The sequence below is a fragment of the Meriones unguiculatus genome, chromosome 10, assembly GCF_030254825.1.
Source record: "Meriones unguiculatus strain TT.TT164.6M chromosome 10, Bangor_MerUng_6.1, whole genome shotgun sequence".
NCBI classification, from domain to species: Eukaryota; Metazoa; Chordata; class Mammalia; order Rodentia; family Muridae; genus Meriones; species Meriones unguiculatus.
The window spans coordinates 109933446-109944787 of NC_083358.1; the positions used below are offsets into that span (position 1 = coordinate 109933446).

At 45.7% G+C, this 11342-nt stretch overlaps 1 protein-coding gene across 4 annotated transcripts in view; it reads left to right on the plus strand.

The window, feature by feature from the left end:
* The window catches only part of Gabpb2 (GA binding protein transcription factor subunit beta 2), a 30132-nt gene extending 19993 nt beyond the window's left edge, over positions 1 to 10139 (plus strand). For all 4 annotated transcript variants that reach the window (XM_021656852.2, XM_021656853.2, XM_021656850.2 and 1 more), the window contains 3 exons: positions 1322 to 1507; positions 2727 to 2857; positions 3002 to 10139. In XM_021656852.2, coding sequence (XP_021512527.1) covers positions 1322 to 1507; positions 2727 to 2857; positions 3002 to 3301 — 617 coding nt within the window. In that variant the 3' untranslated portion in view covers positions 3302 to 10139. The remainder of the gene's footprint in view (positions 1 to 1321; positions 1508 to 2726; positions 2858 to 3001) is intronic.
* Positions 10140 to 11342: the final 1203 nt, after the last annotated feature.

Sequence of the window (11342 nt, forward strand, 5' to 3'; positions counted from 1 at the left end):
TTTTTGTTGTTGTTGTTGTTTGTTTTGGTTTGGTTTTTTGAGATAGGGTTTTTCTGTGTACCCTTAGCTATTCTGGACTCAATTTCTAGATCAGGCTGGCCTCAAATTCACAGAGATCTGCCTGCCTCTGCCTCCCTGAGTGCTGGGACTACAGGCATGTGCCACCTCACCTGGCTTGATTTTTTGGGTTTTTCTGTTTGTTTGTTTGTTTGTTTGTTTGTTTTGAGACAGTTGAGGCTATGCCTGGTCGAGGTGGTGTACACCTGTAATCCCCACGTGTAGCTCACGTGAGTGTTTGCCAAACTTTCTCAAGGTCCTAAGCCCCTTCACCAGCACTGGGTAACTCAGGCGTGATTTACACCTGAATTCCAGCACTTGTGAGGTAGAAGCAGGCAGATCTTGCTTAGCTACGTAGTGAATTTGAGGCTGTCCTGGACTACATGAGACCCTGTCCCCACCCAACTGCCTCTAAAAAGCATATGTATAGCTTAGTTTTCTTGGAGACAAAGTCTCCTGTAGCTTAGGCTGGCCTAAACTCCGTTTATAGCATGGAACTTGAGATCCTCCTGCCTTTACCTCCCAAATAATAGGGTTGTGGTCCTTCCCCACCATACCTGGCAAGTTTAAGTGCACTTGAACTAGGATTTCAAAGTGTATTTTGCATAAGGCCTGTCTCTTTATGTTACTTGGCAGTTTGTTTCTTGGAAGAGGATCTCACTCCATAACCCAGGCTGGCCTGGGAATCCTGCCTCAGCCTTCTGGGTATTGTGATTACAGTGTGTGCTACCACACTGAGCCCTAGAACCTCTCATTTGTTTGTTTGTTTTTTGAGACAGGGGTTTCTCTGTGCAGCTTGGCTGTCCTGGACTTGCTTTGTAGGCCAGGTTGGCCTCAAATTCACAGAGATCTGCCTGCCTCTTCCTCTGCCTCCCAGTGTGCTGGGATTAAAGGGGTTTATAACCACACCCGGTTTCTAGAGCTTGTCTATATTGAACACTATTAACATCTTAGGACATTTTTGGAAAATACTGTTCTAATAAATCCCCTGTGTTCATTTCTCCTTATTCATGAAAGCTTTTTGAATAACTACTGTTGCTCAGTACTGTAATCCTAGCATTTAGGAGGCTGGGGCTAGCCTGGGCACAGAAGACGACCCTACCTATCGCAAAAACTCAACCAAAACAAAATTTTTTTTCAAAAATACTTTGAGTAGTATTTCAAAGTGGTTGATGAAACTTGTATTCTTACTTTTTAAAAATAAACTTGACATTTTTAGTTAAATTTTTTTTTTAACTTGACAATTCACTTTTGTTATCTCTAGCTAATTTAGAGGAAATTGAAGATGGAGATTCTCTTGACTCCTCAATCCAGCAAGTGGTAGGGAGTGGAGGCCAGAGGGTCATCACCATAGTGACTGATGGAGTACCCCTGGGTAATATCCAAACATCAATTCCTACTGGAGGCATCGGCCAGCCGTTTATTGTAACTATGCAAGATGGACAGCAAGGTAAGTTATGCCCATAGACAACTTCTTAACTAGAGACATTTAGATGTCATATTCCCCTAAAAATGGTGCAGTAAAACAGATTGCAGGAGTGTGGGAAAGTGTGGAGAGTGGTAGAACAAAGGAGCTCAAGAGGAATCAGCAGACTGCGATGGCTAATTTAATTTCCCTAAGATTCCACTTTGTGATCACCAAACACATGTGGTGTGACGTGCCTGTGACATTAGCACAGGGGATGCTGGGCACCTTGAACTACACAGAGAGACATCTCAACAAACAAAACGAGGTGAGATCCCAGGTCAGTAGGCACCGTGCACAGTCAGGTACTGGCTGCAGGCTCCAGCAGCCTGAGTGGCATATGAGTTCAGGGCCCACCAGGGCTACAAAGCAAAAAGTGCCCCGCAAAATAGGCCGAGGATTCGACTCTGGGTGGACAGTGCTTGTGTAAAGTGCAAGGAAGTTCCCGCCCACATATCAGGGGAATGCTCCAGAGGAACCCAAACCTTCAGCACCCGGGGCACGGGCTTCTTCACCTACTGCAGTCACTGTCATGTTTGTAATGACACTTCTGGCAGGCTAGGAAAGGATGACACTCACTGCATGTGCCTTTTACTTGTACAAGGAAGATAACCTAGGGGTCACTCCTTGTATCCATCATCCTGCGCAATCTGACTTTAACCCCAACACCTGTTCCCTTTGGGAATCTTCGAATCCTTTTGTAGTCACATATCCTCGATTCAGAGTTGTCTGTACTTTTTCTGTCAGAATCTCCTGCATAAGCCAGGTATGGTGGCTCATGCCTGGAACCTTTGGGTTCCCCCCTGTCTGGGCTCTGCTTATGTTTCTGGTTCTTTCTGTGGAACTGCATCTTACCTTTTGACTTCAAATTCTGTGTTTTGTTGTGTTGGTTTAGCTTTTTTGAGACAAGGTCTCGATCTGAAGCCCAGGCTGAGCTTGAATTCAGAGATCTGCTTGCCTCTGTCCCCTCATCGCCAGGACTGAGGTTGTGTGTGCCCCAGAGCTAGATATTCTGAACTCTAAAGAAATACCACAAAAAGTATACTGGGGGGAAGGGTTATGGCTTGGTGGTAGAACACTTGCTTGGCATACAAGAAGCCATGTCCAAAAAAATATTAAATGTACTTTTTTCTAGTTGAAATTAAACAAGCTTCTTGATGTATTGTGTGCTCATCATCTCCCATTGCTGTGCTTTGGCTTGTAGTTCTAACTGTGCCTGCTGGTCAGGTTGCAGAGGAGACGATAATTGAAGAGGAAGAAGAGGAGGAAGAAAGGTTGCCACTGGTGAAGAGACCAAGGATGGCAGAAGTGACGAACAGTGTTGAGGAAATCAAGGTAATGAGATTCTTTTCAGTTAAAGAGAAGGAAAAGGAGGGAAATAGAAGCCATGATGATTAGGGCTAAAGCCATCTTTTTTTCTACCATCTGAACAGTCCATTATCAGGGGTTCTTACTGTGGTGATGCTGTTTGCTTTACAGGAAGACAGTGAAAGAGAGATACTGCAGCAGCAGCTCCAGGAGGCTAATCGAAGAGCCCAGGAGTACAGACACCAGCTCCTCAAGAAAGAACAGGAGGCAGAACAGTACCGTCTGAGGCTGGCGGCTATGGCTCGGCAGCAGCCCAATGGAGTTGATTTCACCGTGGTTGAAGAGGTAGCTGAAGTGGATGCTGTAGTAGTGACAGAAGGGGAAGTGGAAGAAAGAGCAACAGAAGTGATGAAGTCAGGAAGGACCACAGAGCCTCGCACTAGTGTTTCCATAGAAACTGTTTCTTCATAACATGAAAAGGCCACAGCTTGCACTCGTGTGTCTTATTCTTTTTACGAAGAGAATAGAGAGGGCAAGTACTGTGTACAAGTTAAGACTGACCTTGAGATCCTAACAGTAGCAGGGCTCAGTGCCTGGGCCCAGGAACACTATGTGCAGGTGGAAAACTCAGGGCCACATTAGGGCCATCTGAGGGACCAAAGGACCAGGACCAAATCTCTCAGCTCACATCATTGCTTTAAACAGAGTACTGGGCATTGTGGATTGATTTTGTTTTAAAAATAACTACTTTTATAGCAAAAGATTTTAAGATAATACTTGTAATGCATATACACCAAGAGCCTTTAATAATTATACCTGTAAATTTTTAAGTGACCTGAAAATTTGCCTTAGCTTTATGAAACCAGTTAGGTTGTAGGAAACCTCCTCTTGAGGAAGAGTAAAAGATACCATATATTCCAGAGGAGCAGGACACACATTCTCCGAGTTAATCTACTGCAAAGAAAGTGTAAGCCAGGCATGCAGGTATACACCTGTAATGTCAAGCTGAGACAGAAAGCTCGTGAGTTTGAGGTCAGCCTGAGCTAAAGCAATTCCTTCAACTCCAGGTATGGTGGTGCCAGCCATAGCTACACAGTGAGATCCCGTCTCCAAATAAAACAAAGCAGGAGTGGAGAGTTGGAGAGGTGGCTGGCTAAGACTGTTACTTGCTCTTCCAGAGAACCTAAGTTCAGTTTCCAGCACCCACATTAGGCTGCTCACAAGTACATATAACTCCCAAACCCTTTTCTGGCCTCAGTGGATATCCACACATACACATATAAATAAAAAAATTTAAAGTTAGGTTAGTTGAATGCAGTGGTTCACACTTTGGAACCTGAGGCAGGAAGATTGCTACGAGTTTGAAGCCAGCCTGAGCTCCGTAGTGAATTCCAGGTCAGCCTGAGCCAAATGTGGGACTAATGTGAGAACAGAAAATTCAATCAAGTGTGGGAGCACACACCTCTAATTCTAGCATTCAGGAGGTAGAGGCAGGGGAATCTGAATTCAAGGCCAGCCTAGTCCACAAAGAGAGTTCTGGGATAGCCAGGGCTACATACAGAGACACTGCCTATTAAAAAAAAAAAGAAGAAGAAGAAGAAGAAAGAAAGAAAGAAAGAAAGAAAGAAAGAAAGAAAGAAAGAAAGAAAGAAAGAAAGAAAGAAAGAAAGAAAAATTAGCAGAGACTGACTTATGATTGTCTGGTAAAATATATTTCCATAGCTTAGATACCAGTTTAAAAAAAAAAAAAAAAAGCAGCAGGCAGAGTGGTGCATGCTTGTAACCCCAGCATTTGAGAGGATGAGACAGAAGGATCACTGTAAGTTAAAGGTCAGCTTTGGTTACAGTAGAATCTTAAACATTAACAACAAAACCTCTGAAATGGCCAGGCATGGTGGTGGTGGCTTCTCGTCCCTGCACTTGGGCAGAGTCAGACAGGCCTTTGGGCCTTTAACTAACCTGATCCTCATAGTGAGTTCCAGGTGAGCCAAGGTTACTCAGAACAGGGAAGAGAAAAAATAAAAAGATGAAAAACCGAGGACGCAGCTCAGTGGTAGGGATGGCACTAAGTGTGCAAGGAGCCTTGGGCTGTACATACACAACAGAACGAGGATAGGAGTGCAAAGGAAAAACAGTTGACATCAGATTGTTAAATGCTGGAAAGAAAATTTACTTATGTGGGAGTGTGTGTAAAACCCACACCCTCCAGGCTGTGCTTACAGAAAGAGGCTGCTGAGCTCTGAAACTCTGGTCTTGAGATGGAAACTATACATTGGCTGGATGTTATGAAACTGCAATAAGGAGAGCCGTGGCTGTCCTAACTAACATGTTGCTTCCAAACATCTGTTTATATGAAGTCAAGCTCAAACTCTCTAAATTGCGTAAATTTGGCTGACTTGTCTGTGTCACACAGGACACTGGTACTTTCTGTAGCATCTACCCTGTCAGAAGGAAAGGAGTATGGCAGACAGAAGCCAGACTGCTGCTGTGTAGATTTGCTGCTGTCTGATTCTGCTGGAGTGAATTGCTGCTGCTGTTAGTATGGCTGGGAGAGCTCTGCGCTTTCAGGACAGGCGACAAAGGGAGCTGTCCCACTGCCTCAGAACAAGGAGCCACACATGCAGGCCCATGCTGACCTCCCCTCTCTAACTCTGCACAACCTGTCTGTTCAGACACTTGCAAAGATTTCTAGTGCTGGGTTGTTGGTTTTGAGATGGCGTTTGGGGCAGGTCTCTTTAGTGTGAAGTTTCAGGGTTTTGTTTATTTGTATAGCTGGACATGTTACTTATGCCTATAATCTCAGGACTCAGGAGCTACAGCAGGAGGAGTGACATGAGTGTGAGGCCAGCCTGAACTACAGTGTGAGAACCTGTCTCAAAAACAAGACAGCTGGGCACTGTTGCTCATGTCTGTAATCCCCATTCAGAGGGTCACTGAGGGTCGCTGGGGCTCACAATCAGACTACGAGGCAACGTAGCACCATCTCCCTCTAGGATAGCATGGACCACAGAGACCTCTCCTACAGAGAAAAGGGCTGAGACCATAGTCCAGGAGGAGAGCCCTTGCCTCATTTTATGAGGTCCTACATCCAATCTCCAGGACTGCAAAAACAAGATATTAAAAAATGTTTAAACAGAATGTGATAGTACATGTCTCCAATCCCAGAACTGAAAGAGGAAGGCAAGAGGTCAAAGGTTGAGGGCCACCCTTGATTATTTATCAAGTCTGAGGCCAGCTTACACCCCGTCTCCCCCAAGGGGCAGAGGACTCCAGAGAACATGGTTGGGAAGAAGTTATGTAGAGCTGCTTGCTTTATTGCAGATTAGAAAAAAACCAGAGGGACGTGTGCCAAGTACACGCTTGAATGACTATTGAGAATATGGTTTCCTAATTAGTGATCATGAAGAAAGCATGCATTTTAAACAGGGAAAAAGCTTGACACTTAACATGGTTCTGTTTACCTTGATTAGTGGAATAATTTGTTGCAGTGTTCCAGAGGTCTAGAATCATTTTTGGCTCAAAATAATCTGCAAACATAATTCTCCAAATAACATTTAACAAATAGAATTGACTATTAGAGGTTTATAGGCAGAAATAACCGTTTTGAAATTCATCTTGGCTGCTGACACTTTGGCTAGGTCTGCTTTATGGGTCTGAACATCAGGGTTGTTTCTACTGCGTTGACAGTGGAGGAGGTGTGTATGGCTAAGGATGGAGCTGTGTCTGCTGTGGATCCTTCTGTTCCTGTTTACAGAGCTCTTGAGGAACCCTGAGATGAGCTGCTAGCAATAAGCTATTGTGTGTGGTGTTTCAGAGCCTTAGCTAACTAGAGGGAGCAAGTTTCTTTTTAGATGGGATTGTTTACATTCTTAGAGCATATGTTGACTTTCATTCCCTCCCTTCTTTTAAGGGACTAGATATTAGCCCTGCAGAGGAGAACCACAGCTTGCCTCCTGGTTACCTTGGGTCTTCACTGTGGGGACAGGCTCTGTCCTCCTGCGCCTCTCTTCTGAGCAGAGCTGCTTTCCATCTTTAGGGGGACCAGTTTCATTATTCCAAGTCACTTTGAACATGAGATCTCTGAGATAGGGAAGGAGAGACGCAGTGTTTGAAAGAGGCTGACAGGAAGGCCCTCCCGTTTACTTGGAATAGACCGCCTATCATGTCAAAAAGGAAGTAGGCTTTGTTCTCCAGTCAAACTACCATGAGTACAAGACGGTGTGGGAGAGGATGCTTTCAGTTAGTTTGAAATGAAGTACTGAATAGCCAAGCATGGGGCACGTGTGTGAAATCCCAGCACTGAGGAGGCTGAAGCAAGAGGATCAAGAGTTAGAGGCCACACTGGGCCACGTGTCCACACTGTCTCAAAAACAAGGAAAAGATGGGGCTGGAGAAATGGCTCAGTGACCAAGAACACTTACTGTATACACAAGCTTGAAGGCCCAGATTCAGATCCCAGCACCCACTCTATCAACCCATGGTGGTGTGGTCCTGGGGCACCTGTAAGCCTAGCCTTCTGGAAGGCAGAGACAGGAGGATCACTGGGACCTGTTGGCTGCCAGCCTCCCCAAAAAAAGTGAATTTCAGGTTCAGGGAGAGACCTTGTGTCAAAGGAATAAGGCAGAAAGTAATGGAGGGGGCACCAGTCTTCTCTTCTCCCCTCTGCCCATAGTCTAAACATGGACACACACATATGTCACACACGAAAATAACTAAGTAGAAATGAAGTATTGAATACACTGATAACAGTTCATGACTTCACCTAACCTTCCGGGTCAGCACTTTTCTTTGCTGCTTTTTTAATTTTAAAGCAGGGCTCCACTCTGTAGTCCAGGCTGGCCTCAGACTCAGAGCAATCCTTCTGCCTCGGCGCCTTGAGTGCTGGGACTGTAGGTGGGAGCCTCCTCTTCTGGGTCAGTTGAGAAGATATGTCTTAGATCTTCTTGAGTTAAGACATCTCAGCTTATCAGGAAAGCTGGACCAGTGAGAATAAAGCAGCAGATGAGGGGTTCAGAGCTGGGGCTCAAGCAGAAAGAATGCCAGGCCCAGGACTCATCTACAGTAAAGCTACTGCAGGGATAGTGATAAATTCAGGGCTGTAGACTAATTCAGTTAATTGTAGACGCTACATTTGCATCTTGGTTGTAAGTCTTTACCCACAAAAAAGAAAAAGAAAGTTACAACTTTTGTCTTTCTGACTTGAGGGAAGTTCATGACAAATACATGTGTCTCCGCCCACAGCCCTGCCTCTGTGGGGTCTCATTGTCAAAATGCCACAGCAGAGACCTCACGGGCAGCATCGGAGAAAGCAGCTACTGGGGTGTTTTCTCTGAACTCAGTGCCTTAAAAGATACTCTTCTCTGTCAAATGTATATTTACTTTTTGTTTTGTTTTGTTTCTAGTCAGGGTCTCACTATGCAGCTCAGGCTGCCTGGAGCTTGCTCTGTAGACCAGGCTGGTCCTCAAATTTATAGAGATCCCCTTGCCTCCTGAGTGCTAGGACTAAAGGCATCTGACAGCAGATAGTTTGCTGGGTGCATATTAGCATATTTGTGTGTGAATACATAAAATTTTTCTCAGTTTCCTCCTTGAGGTTCAGCTCTGAAGTATCTGGGATAACCTGGAAGCTTATTAAGTATATAGAGAGGATTTCTTTGAAATCTCTTAATCCAAAGGGGTACAGTGGGGCTTGGGGTGGTGGGGGAAGCATTGAATAAAGATCAGTGTGGGAGTTGAGCCCAAAAGAAGCTGGCCCGTGCTCTTGGGGAAGCAAGCAGATAAGTACAAAGACTCCATTGTCTGCACAGTGACAAGGATCAAAGTGAGTTGCTGCTCCATGGCCGATAGCCTTTTACTCCTGTTGAAGCTACCTTGATACCTGGAAACCCCTCAGAGCCAGACATGGTGGCACACACCTTTAACCCCAGCACTTAGAAGGCAAAAACAACTGGATCTATGAGTTCCAGGAAAGCCTGGTCTGCATAGTTCCAGGACAACCTGGTCTACATAGTAAGTTCCAGGCTAGCCAGGGCTACCCAGTGAGACCCTGTCTCAGAAAAGAAAAGCTCTTAGGTTCCAGACAGGAAAGAAAGCCCAGGTGAGGGGCTATGGACAGACAGACGCACTGGGCCTCTGCTTTCCCAGCTCAGAGTCTCATCACATTGAGAAGTAACTCATTCTGAGAAAGCTTATGCCCCTGTCCCCTAACGGCAGCCATCTCCAATGCTAGAATAGCTGAGGCACATGGCAAACTCTTGTCAGAAGTTTAACAGTGAGCAGAAGTCACTTTTTGTTCCATTTTATTGGACTAGCTTGCTGTTCTCATGAGGACAGATAACCACTTAGGCCACCAGTATGCACTTTAAGCTCTGAGCTGCTTTTTCTGTTTTGTTTTCTTCTTTGAGACATGATCTCACTCTAGCTCAGGCTGACCTGGAACTCACTATGTAACAGGCTAGCCTCAGACCCCCAGCAATCTCATGCCTTAAACTCCTATGTACTGGGGTTACAGTGAGCCACCATGCCAGACTAGGTCTAGCTGTATTTTCTGTGGTGCCTTACCACTTTCGTCGTATGCACTCCATTTCCTGTCACTTTACTTACCAGGAGACCAAAAGCAAGAAGGACAGGAGTTAGAGTTAAATAGCTTTGAGCCTCTGGTGCTGCCCTTTGAACAGTTTTAGCCCCTCCAGAGCTAGGGGGAAGAAGATATTCCTAAACTTTATAATAGTAACTTGCCTTGTTGCTAGCAGGGACTTGCGACCCTCCCTGTCGTCCCTGCCCCTCCCCCACTGTTCCGTTTCTGCTTCCCCACCTTCTTAGGAAGGCTTTGCCAGGCACTGGAACATAGTCCATCATCTCTGATCTCTGGGACCCACCTTTTCTCTCTGTCCTTCCCAAACTCACGTGTTTTGTTCTGAGGTGATGTTTCTGAGAATCAATGAGGTCATACTCTGTGTTGACGCTTGGTTTCTGGCATCTTGGGGTGTCAACTGTTACAGTAGCAACACTGCTCCAGCGCTGGCCTTGCCCAGTGGGTCCTGCCAAGGCCATTTAGAGGCAGATGCCTGGAGATTCTTTTCACAGTGTCCTCTTGTTTTTCACATTGTCTGGCAGCTTTATGTACAGTCAACTTTCAAGAAAACAAAAGTTTCTTTTTTATTTAGGATAAAATAGTTGGAACCTGGTGAGCAAGCTTGTATGTACATGTGTGTGGATGGCATTTGTGTACATATACCTATACAGATTATATTATATACACAGTTTTGTACTATCATTTAAAATAAAGACGTTTGTTAATAAAATGGCATTCCTGTGTAACTCTTGTCATCTTGGTAGAGAACGTTTCCACCATCTAACCCTGATACACTGAACCAGGCTAAGTGGCTTTGGTGCCTGCCTGCAAGCCCCCGTGTCTTAGCTCTTACCTTGCTTTCTTTCGCTTTCTTAAATTTTATTTTGAGACAGGGTTTGTCTGTGTAGCCCTGGATGTCCGGGAACTCCCCCTGTAGACCACACTGTCCTTGAACTCACAGAGATCCGGGTGCATCTGCCGCCTGAGTGCTGGGATTAAAGGCGTGTGCCACCGCCTGGCAGTCACTCAGCATCTTTCATGTATGAGGAATACCAGGCTGAAGGCAGCTAGGTAAGAAAGGCAGAGGGTATGAGCAGGACTAGACAGTATTGCCAGCATCTTGGGGCAATCAATTGTGCCCCAAACCCTTTGCAAAAGGTCATTCTAGCTGAGCTTACTGACAGTCACATCCCCTGCACAGAGGGACTGAGGGGCACAAGGTCTCACCTGTGCTCATGGCTCCATACCTATTGTAGCAACTCTGCTGTAACTGCTTGTGACCTGGGGAGGGGCTTGTGGGTAAAGGCTTTTCAGGTGCAACCTGTTATGGGGGAGACGTGCCCAGACCCTTCGAAGTAAGCCCTCATCTATGCTCTGTAAGGAAGCCCAGTAAATCATTGGTTCCACCGAGTGAACTCCTGCCTAAGTTTGTCCTTGGGAACTTAGGAGGAAGGGTAGATGTGTTTGTCTCCCTCTGGGAAGGAATTTTAACAACATCCAGAGAGAGGCAGCTCACATCTGTAATCTCAGCACTTCTACTACTGTGAGGAAGGAAGTGGAACCACAATTCCAGAAGGCTTGAGGGCCTCCTAAGCTGCCATACACAGAGGCAAACAAGAAACCTATTGGAGCTATGGCACACACGCACCCATTCTCACATGTAAACATAAGCACAATCATACAAAAGGCTTTAAAAAAATAATTTTTTAATGAAAAACACACACACACACACACGTGTTAGGCTAAAGAGCTCACTCAGTGGTTAAGAGCACATGCTGCTCTACAGAGGACCCAAGTTTGGTTCCCAGCACCCATGTTAGGCAGAAGGGAAGGATGAGGCAGGAGGAGGCTGAGGTAAGCCGAGGACTGAGGCAGGAGGAGGCTGAGGCAGGAGGAAGGGCTCACAACCACCTGTAACCCCAGCTCCAGGGGACACAC